At 40.5% G+C, this 23,319-nt stretch overlaps 1 protein-coding gene across 1 annotated transcript in view; it reads left to right on the top strand.

Moving 5' to 3' along the window:
* SHISA9 (shisa family member 9) overlaps window positions 1-23,319 on the top strand; it is a 177,600-nt gene that overhangs the window by 145,613 nt on the left and 8,668 nt on the right. Inside the window, exon 3 of the mRNA XM_041401800.1 lies at window positions 12,351-12,506. Coding sequence (XP_041257734.1) covers window positions 12,351-12,506 — 156 coding nt within the window. The remainder of the gene's footprint in view (window positions 1-12,350; window positions 12,507-23,319) is intronic.

Raw genomic sequence — 23,319 nt, 5'->3', positions numbered from 1 at the left:
TGAAGGTTCAAAATAAAATGGGATCATTATTGAAATGTTAAGTAGGAATAGAAAGTTCCTGTTGATACAGGATTGCCTATGTCCCAATTATGGCAAGATTTTCTGTCTTCCTTTTCCTCCAGTCTCCTGTCTACTTGGCACTTCCTTCAAAAGGATATGTACATCATCAGTAGAGAAAATCAAATAATCTGAAGGCTGAAGTCACACTTTGGAATGATTCTTAAGATGATTAATTTCCTTTAGAAATTGCAATATAAACTCAAATAAAAAATATAAAGTGAGTCCTCTCCCCTAGTAAATGCCTGGGTGGTAATTCGAAGGGGGGAAATGGAAAGATATTTGTCCCCTGTTCCTCAGAACACGTTCTGAAATCCACAATTTTAGGTGCAAAAAGGAATGTGTACTATAAAATCCGTTTCTTCATTTTCTATTACTTCTTGTCTCTAGTGCCTAAGCATGAAACAGTGTTATTTTACCTCTTGCTGAAATGTCATCAGTGGCTGCAGGAGGAAACATCTGTGGGTAAATGAGTGTTAGAGCAGGGATGGGGTGCGTGGAGAGCTCCCAGCAGGAGCTCCGGGCTGAGCAGCTGCACCCCCAGCAGCACCGGGGGGAGCAGGAGCCTCCTGCCCTGCAGGGCTGGGGCTGCCCCTGGGGGCACCAGATGTGTCAGACACTGCTCAAGGGGCCTCGAGAACCACAGCCACGGGGCTGGACCAGATTCACTTTAGAAACCAGCAGCTGGGCACGGATCAGCTCTGAATTTACCCACACAGCACGCAGCCACTCTGCTTTGCTTGCGGTGGTAGATCTGAAGATTCACCTCAGTGGCCAAAAGCAAATGAGATGGGCTTAGTCTCAGAGAGACTCCCCCACCAAAGACTTCATTTTCTTTCTCAAAAAGAGTTATTTGTCTGATGCTGTCTCGCCTAATTATTTTCCCCTGAAACTCTTGTGCATATATTTGAATAAAACAACATTATGTAAATAGAAAATAATTCAACTCTAGAAATTATTGCAATAACAATGTGGAACACACCATAACTAAGCAGCTAAATGTTAGGATATTATTCTACATAAAGGGCCAATCCAAATTACTGTGGCTCATATAAATGCCTGCTTAGATAAGGCTGGGCCCTGATTAAAAGACAATGATACATAGGGCTCTAAAATGCTACTTAAAAAAATATTTATTTTTAGTTGTTAGAAATTAACATCTAAAGATTCAAAGAATCGAATTGTCCATTTTGGAAGGGAGGACATCACTATTCACTAAAAAAAACCAAACAACCATTTCAAGAAACTAAAAAAAATGACATCAGAAAACAGATGAGGGATCACACCTGAGGAAAAGAGGGGCAGCTTTGAAGAGCTGTTGGAAAAATTATACTCTGTTTCTACTTGATGGCCCAGAAGGATTCACATTGGGAAAAAGGACTTGGACCCACCATGTGCCATTACCTTTGAGAATTCATTCAATGGATGAAATTCTGTAAAACACTCAAAACCAAGGTTTGCTGTAAAGCCTTAGAACAGAACACAATTAAAATAATTTAGTATTCATTTAATTCATTAATTAAGGGACAAGGGAAAGGAAGGGAGAAAGGAATAGAAATGGACATGGTCATGAATAACCACTAATGCAGATTTCTCAGGAATAAATGGAGCTCAACCTGAGCAATTCCCTTTCATGTCAGTGTAACAGGCCCTTTGGATGGGGGAATGCTGTAGATATAAAAAATTCCTGACTTTTAATAGGTTTTCAGAAGCTGTTTCTAAAAGGTTGGTGCAAAATTGTCTGAAAACTGCTTTCAGAGAATAATTCTAAATGATCCTATTTTTTAGTGGAGGGATGCAGTGAATGGAGTTCTGTAGTAATTTATTCTGCCTCCAGTATTTTCAGTAATGAGGAGAACAATGGGACAGTGTACATATACTGGTATACATATACATACACATATATAAATTTGTGTACACCATCAAGCTGGAAGGTGTTTCAAAGATTTTGAAGGACAGAATTGGAATTCAAAAGGTTGTAAAAAGCTAAAACATGCAGTGAAACACAAGGTGCATTCCTATTAAATGAGTTTAAGAGCAATCATTGTGAAGAGCAGTCTGACATAAAAGATTTTTGGGCTTTAGGGGATTGAAGACAAAAATGGATCAACAAAACTCTGCTGATGCCAGAGAAGAAATTGTATATTAGAGGGCATAATTAAGTAGACATCCTGCAAGATACGAGACATATGAGAAGACGTGAAATGCCAAACCTCAAGAAAGATGTGTTCAGAAAGGCTGGATTTCTGAAACCTCTAATCATTCTATGTGAGAAAAATTAAAACACTCATTCTGTGGTGCTGAGACTTCAAAATACATAAAATGCTGCAGCACAAGGAATAGTCATGATCCTTTGAAAAGCCAGTTATTTGAATTTCCAGTGAGTCTGTGCAACAGGAGGACATGTAACCTACTTCATAAGCAATAAATTTTGTTCTCTGCTGTTTTAAGAGACAACAAATTATGACTATTTATCTGAGAACAGAACTCTAACTCTTCCCTGACCGTCTGTCTTTTTTCTCTGAGCTTTTGATTGCTTCAGAGACTAATAACCTGACATTAACGAGCCTGCACATGGGGGCTGGGAAAGGAGAGAGCCATACCTGGATGTTACAGCTTCACTGTAGTCCCTGACAGAATTTCCTCTTTAGAGAGACTGTAAAAGAATAAATTACATTATGCCAGAAAGTAAAAAGCACACTCATTTCCATGCTGGGCCAGGTATGTCAGGACAGAAGACGACACTGGGATGTGCTTCAGGTGAGATAAATATTAAAGCAAAATATTTCTTAAGTCTCCCATTAACCAGATAATTCACTAGAGAAATTGTCCTCCACCTTTGCCGTCTGGAATAGAAACAACAAAGAGCAACTTCCTCCCTATTTTAACTCTTCCTTAAATCTTACTCTTAATTGCTTTTCCCTTGAATGATGTGAGAATCCTGCAGGGAATTTGTTACCCAAAAGCTACAGGCAAGGGACTGCTAACTTACTGCTTAGACAAAACAGTGAATAACAAAGGCACAAAGTTGGCTTCTGTAATTTTATACTGTCTGGTCTTTTCCTTCTAAACTGTTACTACATGGTATATGGATAGGTAATAGACAAATGAGTGGGATGCCTGAAGCAAGGAAATTTTTAATGTATTCAAACCATTACAGTTAAAGAAAACAATAAACAAGGCATACAAATATTTAGAATAATGTTATAATGACAAGCACTTTCCCTTTGTGTTAAAGTATATTAATTGCTGGAAATAAAGTAATTTCATTGAAAGACAAAGCAGTCAAAACAACAGATCTGAGCTGGCTGGTACATCTTAGCGGACTCTTTATTTCTGGGGAAAGGTACAGGAGTGTTTGATTTGTAAAAGAACTGTTATCTTAAGGGAAAATATAAAGAACATTCATCTGGACAAAAAAAAATAATTCTGTTGTGTAAGTCAAATTTGCTGAATTTATCTTTTCTTAATTTGCATCGCTAAGGATATTTGCAATGCTCGAAGTGTGTATAACTGGTGGGTTTAATTAATTTCTCAACTCTGCTACTTGAGGCAAAAGAATATGAAGAAAACCAGAAACGTGGGCAGGAGTGAGAACACAGCACTGCTCCCTGCCCTCCCACAACTCAAGAACTGGAAATTGATACGAAAGCAGGGTCCTGATATCTCCAGAGTTCATCTGCTTATTGCCTCCTTAGAGGTTATAATCCTCTGTTTGTGAAGCCACAGTGGGTAGTGGTAGAGAAGATTACAATGTCACAAATCCTATCAGAGGATTATAAATCTGTCAGGTTGTGAGTAATTATGATGGAAAAGCAAACCTCCGGAGGACATAAAAATAACCTTCATAAAAGGAGATCCGGTGCCACATAATAAAAGTCTACATGGAAAACCAACTTCAGACTGCAGCTCTTTTGTAAAGCAAGAGCCCAGAAAATAGTACAAGGATGTGAGTGTGATGGTACAGTATGGAGCCCAGGGGAAATGAAAAGCAGAAGAGAGAGGCTTCCAGCCAGTTTAGTCACAAGGCCAGTGATATTCCACTCCCACCCTCCTCGGATGGCAGTAAAACAGCCAACTGATTTCACAGAACTCTGCTCCTACACACTTGGAGCCTAACCAGAAACAAGGAGCCCAAACCTGAAACATGATGAAGGCCCCACCTCCTAAATCCCTGTGACCACAGAGAATTCAGCACCTCACAGCATCACAGCCTGCATCTAGAAGACACTGGGAAGCTTCAGTCTAGAGGTCTTGATTTTAACTGATACACAAAGATGCACTTGCCTCTTTCCCCATTTGCAACCTGTCACAAAGAGTTCAGAAGAGCTCACAGACATAAGATTCTTACACATATATGTGTGTGTGTGTATATATATATATATATATATATACACATATATAATTCCCATAGATTTAAACATAAAGTTATTGCAGCACATTCAGTAAGAAAAAGGCCCATTTACAGGAACACTGAGTGTTCTTCCCTGGCTGGACACAGCAGTGGAGTCTCACATCTCTTTGGCCATACTGCTACTGATTTTCTATCTTTTATGTTTCAGCTCCACTCCCACCCATTCACCCAGCCCTTATATCATTATTAAAAGAAATACAATCTCTGACTTTCACATAGGTAAGTTTCTGAAGGATGTGTGGAGGCAGGAGGATTTATATAGTAAAATTAGTGCTGTCCTCATATTCACTTCAGATAGAAGTAGTCCATCTGGTTTTGAGTGTAGTGTAGAGTGCCTTCATCTGACAGCAGTAGAGAATTCCACAGCACTGGAAGGAAACTTGGGAATTTAGCCATTTAGAAAGTGACATAGGGCATTGTTTGAGCAACAGCAGCACTGTCACTACACAGCTGACTGATACATCTCTGCAGTTCATCTCTCCTGCCAGAGGAAAATCAGCTCCTCCTAAGATAAGCACCAAAGGCAGAGCAGCATGGATTCTAAGAGCTGCCTCCTCGACCTTCTTTCCCACGTCCAGATGTAAGGCATTGTCTCTGAACATGAGCTCATGAATCTCCCTACCACAATTCTCACTCCTCACGAAGACTGCACCCACAGTAACCTTGTCCATGGGTGTCTCAGATGAGATCAAGGTGCCAAGAGCTGCCATGCTGTCCCTCCTTTGCTGTCAGCCAGCACTGTGCTCCCTGCTGGTGCACAGCCACTCACAGCAGGGCTGGGTGTCCTCCACCTGCCAGCACAGCCCCAGCACCACGGGCAGTGCCTCCGCTCTGACAGTGAAACTGCATCTCCTGCAGGGACAGCAAAGCCTGTCCTCAGAGAGCCACTGAGGTTATCTGTGTGTGAAGGACCACACAATATTTACCATGGGACACAGCAGCAGAGCAAGAGGTTAATTGTGCAGGAAGTGAATATGAAACATAAAACATCAGAGCTCGGTGTGCTGAGAGACTCCTGCACTCAGTGGCACCGCAGAGAATCCCAACACGATGGGACTGAGTCCTACACTGACTTGCTAGGACAGAGAGAGGCATCAGTCAGTATGTTTGGTGACATGCATTTGTACTGTAGACTGTCACTTCCATTAACAGAAACATCTTTTTTTGCTGAATGAAATGCCATCCCAATCATCTCAGATCTTTTCTGTGATTGTGATTAGCAGGGTAGGTTGTCTGTGTTACAAGAATGTTTTGTGATATGGTGCAGAGACAGAACAGATCACTGACTAGCATAAACTGCCATGAAAAATATGTATTGTCTCAGAGCTATCACATTTAGGGACAAGACAACTACTCACATGACTTGTGCATCACTGATGAGAAAACAAAAAAGTGTGCAGTTCTTAAGGGACAAAGATATATAGGGATGACTTACATGATAGCATGATATACAGGACAACAGAGCTCTGTGGATTACTGAGGGTAGAACCTCATCCCAGAAGTTGCATTGCAAGGCTACAAGCTTTGAGAAAAGGCAGCAGAAATGACCAAAGATTGGAAAGACTGAAAGTAGTGAAATTATTATTTCAGAGAAGAGACAAATATTTGAAAAGTGGTAAAAAAGCATTTAAAATAATGAATGATAAAGAAGCTGGATTGCAAGCATTCTTGCAAAAATATAGAACTACTTAAATTGCAAGGCAGAGAAATTAAGATTAGATGAGAGGAATACTTTTCAGTTTAGGCCTTATTCTAGACTGGAAAATGTTGCAGCAGAATGCCATTAATTTGTTAAGAGCAGAAATACCATTTTTCAACTATGTAGAGAATAAGGCCATGGATATTTGTAACAGCAAATAAAAACAAAAGGATTCAAGTTTATAAGTTTTTGGGCATAACCTGTTTTGCTGTTTCTGGGAATAGCCCCAGGAGTATGGGATAAGCACACACCTCTCAGAGACTGTTTTGCATATCAGCACCATTGGGCTCATACAGCCTCCTGTCACACATTTAGTGTGGGCAGAGAGTGGCTGTTCAGCTGCAGGGACCACACACATCGGGGTGTCAGTGTGTGCACAAACTGCACTGCCTCATGGACACAACACCCTGCTTTTGATGGGCTGGGTGGATAAGGATATCCTTTAAAATACAACATTTAATACAAATCTGAAGTAAGGGGTAAAGAATGTAAATAAAGACAATGATAGTGGCATTGCAACAAAATACTAAAGTTATAAAGGTGTAAGAAAATGCATAAACACAAAACCTCTGTGAGGGTCAGTTCAATTGCAGTGGGACAACCTACAGAGAGGAAAGAGCAAATACATAGGGCAAAGGTTGGAGTGTCACTCCAATAGTGAGTCCTGAATGGACAACAGTCTTATTATGAAGGAAGAAACAGAAAGGTATTACTTTACTGCCATAGTCATGTTGTTAAAATCCAACAGTCTTCATCATATGTGGGATTTTTCAGAAACAGCACCTGCAGCTTCTCTTGGTGAAGCTTGTAGGAACACAAGTATGGATTCACAAGTTGGATGAGCTGGTGTTATGATTAAGTATATTAGACTCAAGAACAAAGAGGCAAATATGCTTCTTGTGTCAGTGTAGTTATGGATGGGAGGGGAGCAATTTTATACTGATATTCTCTAATCACTCAGCTCTCTCCTGTTTTCATAACTGTTATTTTCAATTTTAGCTAGTTCAGGGCATATCTTTTTCTCCTGAGTATCTGAAAATGCTCAGCTATTATTATATTTTGCTCTGAATTTTCTCTTTTTTCCCCTTTGACTTCCCAGACTTCTTTTGTCTGTCTTGTTCTCATTTCTTTTGTATGTGTGTCTGCAGGTGGCTTTTACAGCAAAATCTCATTCTGCTTTCCTGGCCTCCCCCCACCCTCTCCTGTTTTGTTACTGCATTGCCTTTCTCATTTGTGCTTTTCCTGATGCCTGTAACCACTCATTTCCTAATAGATTCCATTCTGTGCCTATGGAGTTTGTTCATTTTCCCTGTCCTCAAGCACTGAATCATTGACTTCATTGTACAGAAAGGAATGAATCCCCAGGCCACTGTGCAGAGCAGGTTCCACCCTCCCATGGCTGAAGAGGAGGAGGGAAGTGGCTGAGCTCAAGGGATGCCCATGGCAGGCTCTTGGCTCTGAAGCACTGAACAAGCTCATTATTGCTGCATCCTCCTCACAGCCCTTCCTCTAACCCTGAGTCTCCCATAGCTCTGGCAGCTTCTTGACAAGATTAATCAAACTAGGTGAAGGCACAGTGTATGCTATAGAAAATGCAGAAATCAAACCACTCAGCTTTGAGGCTTTTGCCCCATTCATACATGGAACTATGATTGGTTTTACATTGAGTTCTTATCTGTATTTAATACTTGCTGACATGCCCATTGCTTGGTTCCTGAATGAAGTGCATAAATCAGATGTAACACCATCTAAATTGGACAGAGTGCAGAATAATTACAGTGACTAATAACATTATTGCCACTTGATTCTCACTAAACTAACTCCCAAGTTCACAATCAGAGAGGGGTGCCAACAAGCATTTTCACTTGAAAAATGCAGTAAATAGTTATTTGTAATATCTTCAATTGCTGAGATATAGGTTAAGGTAGTAAAGAGATAAGGTAATGATCAATATTTGTCAGCTACTGGGAATGTAACCAGAAAGCAATGCATCAGACATTTCCAAAGGCTCACTATTGGTGGCTGGGACATAAACCTCACTTTCTCTAGCTATAAACTGGTCTTGGTGCAGCTTCCTTCCAGTTATTTTCTTCTCCATGTGTCCCCCAGCACATTCCTATACCTAGAGGTCTTAAGGGAATTACAGTCTAAAACACTCCAGCATAAAAAGAACTTTTAAATTTTTCCTTTTTTCCCTATCTCATTTTCTGCCCAACAGACATCTAACTTGTGTGTGGTGAGCTCCAGCATATTTCAAACTCTTCCTTTTGAGCTGGTAGCAGGAAGACAGAGAGCAAACCACAAACACTTCATCTACAATAACCCCTCAAAGTTTCAGAAGGTTAGGGAACAGGCTGGCATTGCATTTCCTCGCTTCAGCAGAAAATAAGATAGGTTGGGAATACTGCAGGTTTTTTACAATATCACCATTGCTAATCAGGTCTGATTATTCATGCTAGAAGCTGTGGCACAAACAGTTTTTTGAGTCTTTGTGATGTTCATACTCTCTGCTTTAAAAATAAATACATAACTTGGCAGGGGCACAGTGCAGCTGGTTGCATGGAATACTGTGGTGGACAATACCAGTGTCACATTGCCAAAAATAATCTGTGAGCACAGCCACAGCTTTCGGGTTAAAGTTGTCCCCATTCAGTGAAGCAGCTATTTGCAAATACCCATCACAGAATATTTGGTTTCTAAGTATAAAGAATTTCACATGGCATAAGGGGTCACTGGTAAGGCTGGTAGGGATTTTTTTGGTTAAACGTTCTTCCAATTGAAATCAGTCCCAAAATATTCTGAAGAACCTGAATGATTACTATTTACTCCCTGAACTGTAACAATTACTATTTTTTCCAACCTCAGGAAAAAAAAAATCTCAGCTTTTGCATGAACATCTTGTGAATTAGTTGTAGACAAATGTCTTATTTTCTGGGAGAATCCCTATTCTGTATTGCTGAGACTGAAGGAGTGTTCAGTATAAGATGACACTTCTGAGGCCAGTCCCTTTTTTAGTTTTAAACGTGGACTGCCCCAAGGTAGGGCAGTGCTGCCCGAAACCTCCCAGCTGCTCACAGCTTTCTGGGCTCCTGCAGTGGTTAGCCTGGCACTGCCCATTGCCCAGACTGCTGCAGAATTTACACTGCACCACTGCTGCTTCAGTTATGAACACTTCCTAAGTATCATCCAAATACACGTGAATTTACTTACCCACATAGTTATGTTAAATACATGGGGAGAAAATGACACAAGTGTCCCATTTGCTTACTTATTTCTAGAAAACCAAAGGTAAGTAATCAGATCACATACTTTAGTGAGCTTGTGAACACATGCAACATTCAGCAGCAATGGCCAGTTAGACTAAAATGTAGTTTAATTCAGATTCAGACAGATGTATATATCAAGCTGAGATTTCTCTTGTAGGACTTAGGAGTTCATTCCAATGGGAGCCTCTTTATAAATAGGAATAATTCTTCAATATGGCAAAATGCACTTTGCCAGAGGTGGCTTTTTGCTTAATTCACTTTGTGCAAATGGCCAGTTGAATGAGTAATTTGAGCTGTGTCTCCTATGTGATGACTTAGTCTTGTGTAAGCATCTGGCTGTGCGTGAGGGGCACGGTTACTCAGTGTGGCAAGTGTGAGAATGACTGTCTTTAATTCACTTGAAATTCATAATTTAGAAGAGTTCTGGGCTTTTAACAAGACAGAAGAGAAGTCAAAGAAGATCTAGAAATTGAAAACATATTTCTTTACATCTTTGTAAACACTCAGGGGAGAAAATGACAGCACCATCAGTAACCCAGCAACCGAGAAGCAGCAGAGTCTGTCACTGAACACTCGGACAAAGTACAAGTTCACCTCGTTCATCTTCCCCAGTACATCCTTGGGGTAGCTTTCTCCACTGTGTTTAGAGAGATGACTGAATAAAACTGAATAAAACTGATATGTCTAAGTAATAAACACATACAGAAACCAGTCCTAGTTAGCTACACCTTATTTACATTGTTTTTAGAAGTCTCCATGGCTGGAAGTCATTTCAGCAGTGAGTGTGGTGCTCATGATATTTTTAACGCAGTGAAATCATGATGTTTTGACATATTGAATAATAATTGCCACACGGGAACTTCATAACAGCAGCATCCATGAAGTACTGATTTAGCTCTACTCAGAAGACAAATCAATGACTTTCTAGGGTTAAAAAGTTGACAGTTTTGTTACAGTGAAGGTCCCACTCATGCTGGTAGCTTCAGTGCTGCCCTTTACTGCGATACAGCTGTGCTGGCATTCCTGTTCAAAGTGCACTCACAGATGCAGCCAGAGGAGAGAGATATTTGGAAGGTATGAATGGTTTGGATAAACTGGTCAGCTATTCATTGCTTCAAACCATTCTATTGAGAGGCTCTCCTCAGCTGTACTGCAGAGATGGAATGGGAATGGTATAGGATTGCAGAAACTCCTGCTCCAAGAGTCACTCAGTTGCCTCAGACATGCCAGTACTAGAACTGAACAGAAACATACTGAGAATTTTTACTTACTACAAAATAACAATTCCTTAAAACAACTGTTTCTGTGAAATTGCTGACTTAACTAACTTACCCTTTCAAGGTAAACTACAAAAAAGATTCGAAAAGCGTTCCAATAGATTTTTGGGGAATTCTGAAACAGAAAAGATTCTCATTTTTGTTTTTTCCTTATTAAGAATCAGTAACAGAAACAAGAAGCATCCTTTTATTAGATGACAGCACTGGTACCATTTCTGTCCCGTTACCTCAGGGTCCCTCCCACCTTAGGTACAGGTGTATGGGATGGACAGAGCTCTGCATGGGCAGGGGCAGCCCCAGCAAGAACAGCAGAGGCTGCACCAGGCACCAGAGACTGGGAAGAAGTCAAAAAACACCTTTGGTTTCTTTTCTCTCCCAGCAGTAAATCTGTTAACTGACTTCAAAGCTCCTGCTTACTAATGAGCTGTGGAAAGCCAGGTGGCTCAATTCCCTTAAAATCCTGGCAAACTGCAGGGATATTTGGCTCCTGCCAGATCCTGTGGGCACTTGGAGGATGGTCCAATCCATCCATCACAATAAACTGCCTTTCCCATAGCTGACCAGCTTTCTGTCTACATGATCTCTACGCTATGCTTGATGCTGTGGGAGTTACTGTATTGTCACCAGGACAGCACCATGGTCTCATTGCAGGAGAAAAATGTGCTTGTCTGTGATTGCAGAAGCCACGAGAAGGTTCTAGAATTGTCAATCAGTTGAAAGTATCTCAAAATACATGAAAGACTCAGCAAAAAAGATACACTGACCACGTTGAAATCTGTTGAAATTTAGGTTTGCAAATTGAATGCAGCATACAATTATGATCAAATGTTTTAGAGGCTGGAACTGAGCACTAGAAACAACAAATAAATTTTATCTTAGAAAGAAAAGCATACAGGCTGTATTCTCTACTAAAAAGGAACAAATCAATTTCAGAAAGGGTATAGGGTTAGTGGTGGCTAAAACTCTACATAAACAATGATTAGCTCCTGTTTTTATGTACGTCTGCTACAGAAAACATGATCCTGGTATGATATTACAATACCCAACACCAGGGGAGAGGAGAAAACATGAGGACAAAGTGTGTGCTTTGAAGAAATCATCTAATGATAGTCATGAGGCAAAAAAGCACATTTTACACTGTGATGCTTGTCTACAGAACACAACATAATGCTGTGCAAATAACAAAGCTGCTCCGGGTTTTAAAAGCAGTGTAACTGTGAATGTGCAGCAGCCTGAGCCAATTTAAATGAGTCTGGCTCTTCTACTGCAGAGAACCACTCTACTGCCCTGTATTCAGTCTAACTTGGAACAAACTCCATGTTTTGCTTTGTATCTTAATGCTGCAGCAAATTCAGTATTGTCGGTGTTTAATTGTTTTGAAAACCTATTTTTTAGTTCAAAGACCTTCTTATACAAAAATTGTTGTGTGTTGCCATAATTACTTGTCAGCTTTTAATCATTCCATTAACTGTTCACAGTACAGGTCTGCTGTACTCAAACTCCCACTTTGTAATAAACACTGTTTTGTTGCATTAAATCTCAGGGCATATTCTGTCTAATCTGTACTCAATAATGACATGAAAACCTTAAGACTAATTTACTCTTCACTTAATGCTTGTTGATTTTCTTTAATACAGATCCACCACAGATGAATAATGTCATGCCAACATCTCCCCTCCTTCCTCAGATGGCACATCAACATTCATATCCCAGCCTGGGACAGATCACAAACCCATATGAGCAGCAGCCCCCAGGCAAAGAACTGAACAAGTACGCGTCTCTGAAGGCAGTCGGTAAGTGAGCGACGCCACGCGCGAGTCTCCTTTAGCTCAGCTTGTTGCACTTGCTGCTGCCAGCTCCCATTCTGCCTCCAAGTTGAAAACAAGGTCTTGCTCATCTGGACTCTATCATGGTCGGGTTTAATATGGAATAGCATGTTACTTGGAAATGTAATGAAAATTAAGACAAGGACTGCAATTAAGGGATAAGAAAATGACATGCAAGAACTGGTCATGATATGATGTGAGCTCATACATGCACACAAAACCACCCCATGCCCCTGCAAGACATTTTCCAGCAAATTGCACCTGTGTTGTACACACAGGGTTCAGCCCCAGTTCTTTATGCCCCAAACCTGTGAGGAGTAGGGAGTTGGACTTGATGGTCCCTGTGGGTCCCTTCCAACCTGAGACATCCTATACTATGCCTACATATGCATTGTGATGTGTATTTCTCACGGCTTTCTATACAAATGAGAGAGAAAAACATCAGCTAATGATTTAGACACCTGCCCAAAAAAAGAAGGTACTCACACAGTTCTGAAGCAAGAGCTTCCACATTCGCTGTAAGATGTACTTTAGTAGATACCTGGAGGAATGTTCTGAGATCTCATGATTTCAAACAACTAGTGCATGATAAAACTTCTAATAAAGATCCCAGTGGTGGCTTATTTCTGTGCCTGATTAATATTATTTTAAATGAATGAGAGAACACCCTCAAAGAAACAGTTGTGGGGAGGGAAAAGGACAATAATGAGTAAAAAATTCAAGATAATTTTCATCTTGAATGTCTAAGTTTATCATAGTTTTCAGGGGCTGTACACCCTGTAATGACAGAAAGCCCCTTCTAGACAGTAGTACATTAAGAACGGGGGTGTCTTTTCCCACTAACCCTTGCTCAGCTTTCACATATAGATGTTAACGTCATTTCCCCATAAATTCAGAGTAATGCTACTCTCCCTATTTCCTAACAGAGATACATATCTAGAAAAAGAGCAGAACAGCTCAGAGCTTTCTGACTTAAGAATCGAGTCTTTACCGTGCCAGAAAAAATTTTCGTCACAAACTTACATTCCTTTATCTGGATTTCAGGATACCAGACCTCTAACAAAATGTACATCAAAATCCCATTTCAAATAGTTCAGTTTTACTTTAGCTTGTTGGCTTTATATCTTAAAAGTGGTGTTTTAAATCTGTTTATAAAACAAGGGTTAATAGCTTTCTGCTGGGATTTGAATATCAAGCAGCTTCACAATTCCTCCTTCAAAAGGTGCTGCTGTGTAATGATGTGGTGATTATCACAGATTTATGCACTGATATTGAGCTTCTTTTTCAGATGTCAATTTAGGTCAAGCCAGTCATCAAAGGTGAAAGGTATTTAAGCATAACAAAATGAGAGATGAAACACTCTAAGAAACTTCACTCATCTGCCCAAGAGCCACTGAATGTACTTTTAAAAAATTATTAAATTAGAACTTATATATTTCTTGTCTGTCTGAGTACAAGTTTTTAAAGCAGCTAGATTACAACCATACAGTTAAATCAGCCTTAAAAGATTGTGCACTTCAGCTCCAGAAGTTGTATAATGCCTCTCAGAATCTTAAACTAAATTAAACATAATTTCAGAGACATTTTCTTCCAGGGGGATTGCACCATCTTCCCATGCTTTTCCCGTATTCTTCCCCTCCCTTCTACCTTTTTTCCAAGTTTTAGATGCAGGTGAATTTTCACAAGTAAAGTGCTGCATTGTGATCCAAACTTCTCAGCAGAAAACAAGAGAGGTTTTGAAAGAGTTACACATTCACACCTTCTGTCTGGACTTATGGAACAAGAACTAAATAAGTGTATTTATGGGTTTTCAACCACTTTCAGACTCTCAAGGCAGTGATTCCTCCCAAGTGCACCTCCTGAGTACATCCCAAGGTCACAAAGAGGTTTTTCCCTGATGCCAGCCAAGCCCGGGTCTGTGACCACGCTGACATCCAGCTCTCCAGACTGCAGGGTTCCTGTTGGCTTTCAGAGAGCTCTGACAGGAAAAAGGAGCTGGCCAGCATCAAGCCCACCAGTACAAATTTAACCTGACAGCATCTTTTGAGCAACCAGACACAGACTGAGTTCACCCTGACCTCATGTCTCAGGGCAAAGCATTTTTTGCCTGCCAACATTCAGACCTGTATTTATGGATCCCCACAGCAGGTTAATGAGTGTGTGTAATCCATTCTCTTTTGCCTTCATTGATAGTGGCTTGAGGGTGCATTCATTTGCCACAAGAGAAACTTAATAAGAGATGTGTTCTATATTTCTCCATGCATTTGAGGCAAACCATATTTATTGAAGTGCCCCTTACTCTGTATGATGCCACTGTTTGCGTGTAGTCCACTATGCTTAACCCTTTTCTTTAATACGGGATTGAAGGAAGAAGCATTTCTAATTTTTTTAGCAACTGTAGCTATAGTACATTAATATCCCTCATCAGAATGTGGCCATAAGTGGTAAGAAGTTTAGATCACTGAAAAAGTGAAGCTTTACCAGAGGCAGTATTAAATTAATTTCTACACAGCTGCTTTCTTCTGAACTACAGATGTCCTAAAATCTTGGCTTATTTTAGAATTGAGCTACTCATTCCTCAGTGATTGTCTGCTGTGAAAATGCAGTTTATGGAAAAGTAGCAAGTCACATTAATCTCTGTTTTGATCATGTTCAGGTTCTCCATTAACTTCAATAAAGATTCAAGTGCATGTGAAAACAAGAGACAAGAGAGCCCTTGCTATCAATTTGCATTGTGCTACTGAGTAAAATGACCCATACCTTGGTAGTGAGAGCAAGCTGATCCCCAGGAAGCAATTTTAAAGCTACACCTCATACTCCAGGTGGCAGAGCTTAGCAGAGTGTGGCTGGACATTGGGCGGCTCATGCATGTGTGCCATGCAATGTGTGCGCTGCAGCGTCTGATTCAGCACCACAGGGGAGGAGAGAGTTCAAAAGGCTGCTGTGGATGCCTTCAGCTTTAAAAAGCTACATATTTTTACTTGAATAAGCTCAAAGTGCACAACCAAACACTTTTACACTCAATGGAAGAGGATGTTTTCCTCACTTCTTGTTAGGAATTCCTTTTTTTGCTGCAGAAATTCCTGCAGCAACAATGAATTTTTTTCCTCCAGAATTCCTTAAGTACTGACAATGGTTGTTGACCAGATTCACCTTTTCCCCTTACTGCCTGCTGGCATTTACATCTCTGAATGATGTGAGGACATTCTGTGCCTATTTTATATTCTCAGATGAGTGCCTGCAGTACAGCAATGTACTGGTGAGTTGAGATGTGCTTACTGTTTTCCTCACTGCACTAGAATTTTACTCTCCTACCTTGGCACACACACCACCAGGGAATAATCAGCAGAGGCAGAGGACCACTTGGAAATGAGATAGAGAACACCCATTTCCTAAACAAATAGACAAGACATTTTCCTCCTAGCATCTCCAGCCTACCTGGCTGACTGCTCTGACTTACTGTTAGGTGCACTCTCTTCATCCATTATTTTTCCATTTTCAAGCCACAGAATCTCTTTTCAACAGTGCCAAATTTTTCCTACCTCAGAATGTGAGAGACTGTCTGAGGGAAAAGGGTTAACAAGCTCCGAAACCACTCCCAGCAGAAGTGGTCATTGAATTTTTTTGCGCCAATAAACACCCAGTGTTTAGAAATTTCAATTTTTTGGTCACCTGAGAAAACATGATCCTGGTTTTCTTCAGTGCTTTTGCAGTATTTGATTATTTATGTGAAAAGTGCGGAAAGAGGTTTTTCTGCATAAATTATTCTTATTTCCAGTTCATCAACCATGCTTTTACTCCATGCTTAAATGGTTATTGCTCACTTAAGCAATACTGACATGCCTGAAGCTACAAGTGGATGGAGATCTTGTATCTGAACACCTTCATGAAATTCAAATCCCAGGACATACAAAGGTAGTTCATCACAAATTTTTATGCACATCATTTGGACATTCATTTGGAAAGCATGAACAATCCAACGTCAAAATCCACTCTGCTAAGCTTTAAGAGTTGTAGTCCATTCTGTTGCTTAAGAGTTTCCTAGAGCTCAAATGGGCCTCCTCATCCTGAGTTATTAGTTATTTATCTAGTCACCCTGTTCTGCAAGTCTGGATCTGTAGCAGTTTATTTTCTTTCCTGAGTTTCAGGGAGTGCAAAGTTATTAAATATCTTTAGACCTTCTTGCAGTAATGAAAAAATTCCCCAAACCCAACCTAAATCCCCAGAGGACTGGGAAGATGATCACTCAGCTGGCTGGAGAGGTGCACAAACATACAAGTAAAAACTGGGAATACAAATGTTTCTACAGTTTAACATGATTTTCTGTTTCCTTCATGAATTTTCTTCTTCCCTTTTCATACATACACTAACATTTGAGGAACTGACTAGACATTGTCAAAAAAAAAAAAAAAATTAAATAAACATACAAGGGACAAAATTCCTTCCCGAAACACAGACCGAGAAAGCCTTCCCTAATGCTGGGAGTTGTTAGTCTCCTGTGGGATTAAATCAGATCTAATTGATTTGATACAGTGAAGCTAGGAGGATATAATTGGCAGCAGACCCACCATCACATCTCTGAGTCTACAGCTCCCAGCATTTCTTGAAGCTGCACAGTTCTTTGATCCCAGAGGAAACATTAGACTGTGATCCAGCTCTGCTTGCAGTTGCAAAACTGCAAAGTGAGATTCTGCAAACATGACACTCAAAGAATAAATACCTCCTGGTTAGGTCCCTGCAGAAAGCAGTGTGGCCACAAGTGTGCCAAGGCACCAGGCAACAACTCCCCGGAAAGGTGAAGCACATGAGCAAACTGACCTGGTCCTGTGTCCTCTGCACACAAGGAAGGATCCACAGGGAAGATCACCCGAAAGTTAGCTCTGGGCTGCCATCTTTGAACCATCTTCTTGTCTGATGGGAAATTTGTTGCTGCTTTCTCCTGAGCTTCAAACCTTCCATTTCCATAGAAATGGCTGTAACTCTGTGCTGGTACAAGATCTGTCTCTCACCATGAGACTCTCCCTGTAGTTCATTGTGCTCTGGCCTGGAAAGAAACACTGTAATTGGAAAGATGGAAACACACAACATGCCTGCCCATGCATTCACAGGTTTGATACAGTCACTTTTAGAAAAAGCAGAACTACAAATTTATTGGACCCAATATGTTTGTATTAATTAACTTTCCTATACCAACCACACTGTTACACTGAGAGGTAAATATTCATGTTTCTTTGTAAGGTTGAAAAAGGGTTTTTGCTTTCTTTTCAAAGACAAAAAAAAAAAAAAAATTCAGTTACCACTTCCATAAGCAGTCACACAAAGACGGATCAAAAAAAATCTGGGGCATAGGAGTACCTCACTGGATTTAACACCATGAAAAACAGGGAAGCACAGATTAAAGCATCACTTGTAATATCCAGAGGGTGATTCAGATAATGATTTCATATATCCAGAGGTATGTGCTGTGTCATAAATAATGCTCGAGTAGGCGATCTGCCCAACTCAACACTTACAGATCTGGCTCAAGAAAGTGTGACATAAAAGCTGGGTATCTTTTCATTATTTTTATTTACTCAGCCCAGTGTGGCTGGAGATTTTGAAGCTTTTGAGTGTTCATTTGTTAGGGAAGTCTTTCATATTTTAATCCTTGCTTCTACTTCAGGCACAAGAGAAAAGCCAAGCAGCACTCAGGAGCAAGCCTTCCTTTACCAACCCCCCTGCCAGCACCTTCCCTCAGCCTTCCCATTCCCCAGCCAGAGCAAGTGGAGCATCACTTCTTTCACTCACATCTTCTGATGCGACCCAGCAAATTTCACAGCCTGCCCAGTGCATGCAGATGAAATTACAAGACCTTTTCTTGCTTCAACTAAATAATTTAATTATTTTATCTGTTATTTACCCAGTTGGCTTCTGATACCCACAGGCACACTGTCATAGGCAAATACAAAGTGCTTGGAGAGTCTTGATCAAAATATTTTCCTGTTTTATCATCCAGAACACTCATTTCTTCTTCCAGTGAAGTACTCATATTTTAATTATAAATGTGGCGTTTGTGCAGAGCCTCAGTATCTTGAGTTAAATCATCTGCTTTGCTGACATTCTTTTTTGGCTTTTTAAAAAACAACATTTTACTGTAAAATCTACAGGAGGATATTCTTTCTGAGGATGGGGAATTGTGCTGTAAGCAATAAGACTTCCAAGCAGCCATTGCCCACTCCATCTTTAGCAAACAGACAGATTTGTGAACTTTGGGGATATACTGGTCTTGGCAGAAGTGACATCATGGCAGGTGGAAGGAAAGTGCAAATAGTCCTTCTTTCACAAGAAACAATTTTAGCACCAAAATAGGATTTTCTTAAACACTGCCATCTATGGTAGCTCATTTCTTAGACTTTAGCAACACACTGAAATTGGGAAAGAAAGAAATCTGACCTTGAGGTGTATTTAGTTTAGGTTTAAACTTTCAACTTTTGCTTTTGTGGGCTGGACTCACACCTAGTGAATTTGATTTTTCTGAACTTGGTCCACTCCCTGGTTATGTAATGGCTGAAGAATATTCATAAGAATTTGTTAAATCTTAACCTCTTTTTCATGCCAAAAGAGCAAATTTAAATCTGTGCATCCCAATTCTTGTTCTTGATGTTGATATTCTTTGCACCTATGCTCTCTACCACAGCCTCTTTTTCTTTGTTATGAGCACATTAAATAGTGAAAACTAAATCTTCACCAATTATTCATAAAAGTTCAACTTATAAACACCACTCCACATTCCATCAGTTATGCTCCACAGAGAATTCACACCCTTTCACTGAAAATTAGGCTGGCTCTCTGGAAACTAATTGATTTTAAAAAATCCTTATTATGTGATAATGAATCAAAATGAAACAAAAATCTCATTTTTATGAGACATAATGGAGAAATCTAAAATAAGAGTACCAGAAACCCAGCTCACTGCTAGAGAATGGGGGTTTTGCTGTCTTTTGCTTGTCTTCTGGCCTTGAAGGTAGAGCCTTTAGAGGAAATGAGCTTACAGTAACCAGGTTTATTTCCATCCATTGAGATCAGTGGTGACCCCAGGAAGAAAAGTACATCTAAATCAAACATGAGTTATTCCAACCTATTTCTATGAAATGCTGATGAATTATGCATGAAATTTTTTAATACATTAAGTGATGTGAAGATATGGGTGAAATTTTATGCTCAGGCAATAAAAGTGAGCCAATAAAAACAAGGCTCAGCTCATGCCAAGACAAAGCCTAACAATGCTTAGCATTTTTACTTCCAGCCCTTCCTAAACATTCCCCTCTGTAACTGTTTTATTTTGCAATATAAACATACTTTTCATCCCGCAATGCAATTTTTTTCATCAATTATTTAAGCACAGAGATTGATCCTAAAGATATGAAAACAACTGTGAATATCTGCAGATAAATAGCAACACTGTGGGATCCCAACTCAAATCTAGATTGAATCTGAAGTGTGGCTTTTAACAGTACCCACCATGGAGCCTACACATTGCACTACTTGCTTTTAACATACTCCACCCATGTTTCCCTCTGGACTACTAGCTTTGGAGATAATGTATGGCAATATTTTTGCAGGAAGAGTTTCATACCTGCGTTCAACATTTGGTATCGTGAGTTAAGACTTTTCAGCTTTGTACATGGATATATGTCAAAAGCAGAGTGCAATGTTCTTCAGGATTACCCATGAACACAAGAGATAGTACGACAACTGATAGGAATGAATTCCTTATTAACAATATCATATAAATAGCAGCAATTATCTTTCTGCTATTTTGGTTCTGCAAAGGGGGGTCTAAAGACAGTAAATGTGTTTTTAAGAAATTGCACACATAAAAGTCACAGAGACCATTACTTTATTCCTACACATCCATACCACAATAACAAAGAGCTTGAGACATGGAGGGAGGAAGAGCAGTAACATGATTTGCAATGCACAGTTAATTTCTGCAACAGTCTTTCTCTAACTTACTGAAGAAGAATAAGGGGAAAAGAGAAGCTGAAATAAAAATCTGGTATGTAGTAGTTACAATACTACAGCATAAAAAATCACCACAAAGATATAATTTGTTTCCATTCTAAGGAAAATATGAAGTACAACAGGTAGGTTTTGCAGCGGGAGGGTTTGCAGAGCTTTCTAGGCTGTGGAAGGTGCTGCTGTGGAGAGCAGCCACAGGGGAGGAGCAGAGCTGTTACTCAGCACTGCTGCTGCTCATTTTGCCCAGCAATTGATACGATTGCAGTTCCTGGGGAGAAGGGGAGAGAGGAGCCGTAGGGAGGAGAGGGGAGAGGCTGCACTCTGGTGTGTCACTATTAACTATTCATGGCAGGGAGCTGCATTTCCAGCTCTTCCTGGGCTGGCTGTCAGTCACCAATGCTGCTGCCTTCTGTGAGGGCTCTGCCTTGGACTTGGCCCAAGCTGCAGGAAAACCTGAAGAAGCTCATTTTCTTCTGACAGGGCAAGTTTGGGAATTGCCAGGGAACATGAGTTCCTTTCAGTTTGACACACATCTCTGGTTTGGAAACCTCTGGCAACCATGCTCAAGAGTTTAATAATACAAATGCCATAGAGTCTAAAAAGAGGAAAAGAAGAAATGAAGGAAAACCCAGAATTCAATATGTAAAAGTATAGCTATGAAATTACTTAATTCCTTTTTTTTCCTCCTGACAAAAGAGTAGAAAAAGATAACTTTCTAATAGAAACTACTTATGCCAGAACAATTTTGGGGAAAAAAAAAAAATCAACTTCAATCCGGAAAAATTACTAAAAATCCTTTCAAATTAAAGCAGCTAAGAAACAGATAAAATAAAAATAAATTAGGCAAAAAATAGCTATTACATCAATGGTACTTATTTTTTTCATGTAACCAGTACAATTCAAAAAGCCTGTAGACCTTTCTTCATGTTGAGAAGTAACAGTGTACATCTAGCATGATGTCAGTTGAAAGGCATAAACATGCAAGTCTATTTCAGCACTAAAACCATATCTTAATTACATGTTCAGACTCTGAACTGGGTTCTCTGTGTTGTCATGCAGCTTCCTATGTCATTAGATCTGGTATTTGCAGCTCATCTGTAACTGATTCAGACACATGTGTAAGAGTTATAACCAGCAGTATATGAAAAGAAACAAAAAATATCAATCAAAAGTATTAAAATGGAAAACAAAATTGAGCACACAGAAGAATGCCAACAGCGACATGTGAAAAGAAAATTCAATTATGTTCATGCTAAGAACAGTTATTACAAATAAACGTGGTCAGGAATAGCAGAGCTTTTTCAGTCAGTGTTAGATAAGGTAAATTAACACCTGAAGGAAAATCAAACAGGCTTTCTTAGATGCTAAACCCCCCTGCAGAGCACGGTGAACTCTGTGCCCCACGTCCCTCCGTGTGCAGCCTCCTGTGTGCAGCCCCCAGGAGCAGGGGGACCCCTGGGCAGGCTGCTGGGAGCCGGGGCTGGGCTCTGGGTGCTGGAGCAGGCTGCAGGGCCGGCTCTGGGTGCTGGAGCAGGCTGCAGGGCCGGCTCTGGGTGCTGGAGCAGGCTGCAGGGCCGGCTCTGGGTGCTGGAGCAGGCTGCAGGGCCGGCTCTGGGTGCTGGAGCAGGCTGCAGGGCCGGCTCTGGGTGCTGGAGCAGGCTGCAGGGCCGGCTCTGGGTGCTGGAGCAGGCTGCAGGGCCGGCTCTGGGTGCTGGAGCAGGCTGCAGGGCCGGCTCTGGGTGCTGGAGCAGGCTGCAGGGCCGGCTCTGGGTGCTGGAGCAGGCTGCAGGGCCGGCTCTGGGTGCTGGAGCAGGCTGCAGGGCCGGCTCTGGGTGCTGGAGCAGGCTGCAGGGCCGGCTCTGGGTGCTGGAGCAGGCGGCAGGGCAGGCTCTGGGGGCTGGAGCAGAATGCAGGGCAGGCTCTGGGTGCTCAGCACTGCTCCTGCAGATGCAGAGGGAGCAGCCCCTGCAATCCTGAGGAGGCTCTGCCCTTAGACAAACAGAAGGTCCTCAACAACCAAAAAGGTTACAAACAATTTTCTGTTATTGTTGATGTATGGAAGCGTCACAAAACTTCTGACACAATCAGATTTATCCTGAGAAGCATTAAAAACTACCCTGTGAAAAAGCAAGCAAGATTACTGGAGGAAGAAGTAGAAGAAGCCTTTTAAGCAAATCTCCTAAGTGTTAACCTCTTCGGCTTTGGACAGCATTTTTAGAAAGCAAGCCAAACCCTCCTTTCCTAAATCAGTTTATGCTGCAGTCATGCTTTATTCAGAAGTTAAGCATGACAGCATGACTCCTTAGATAGTTTCTATTTCAAAAGGCATGTTTTCATACCATATATAAGGTTTCCAGTAAAAAACCTGATAAATATGTTTAAATGAGATAAAATGAAATAAATATTTCACAGCAGAACTTTTCGTATTTATTTGCCATTGTAGATGCCATGAAAGCCACAAGCTTAAAGGGCTTTAGGAAAAAAAAATAATGAAAAAACAGATTTACAGGACAGCCACTGGCTGCATTTTCAAGGAAAAGTCAGAGATTTTAATACATAATTCTCTTGGACTTCTTTTACAATTTCATCCCTTTGATCAAGAATAGAATTGGTGCTCTTACTTCCTTCTAAAATTTATCATTCATTGTACAACACTGAATCAGTAGTTTAGCATGTTAGTGCTTGAATTTAAAATGTTAAATCACTTGAGCATACAACCAAGCAGTGTGATCTTTGTCTATCTGCATGCAACAGATTTCATATTTGCTAAAAACATTTA

The sequence above is a fragment of the Onychostruthus taczanowskii genome, unplaced genomic scaffold, assembly GCF_017590055.1.
Source record: "Onychostruthus taczanowskii isolate IOZ18803 unplaced genomic scaffold, ASM1759005v1 scaffold19, whole genome shotgun sequence".
Taxonomy (NCBI): Eukaryota; Metazoa; Chordata; class Aves; order Passeriformes; family Passeridae; genus Onychostruthus; species Onychostruthus taczanowskii.
The sequence above is the reverse complement of the archived record's forward strand: the minus strand, read 5'-3'. Positions and strand labels throughout refer to the sequence as shown.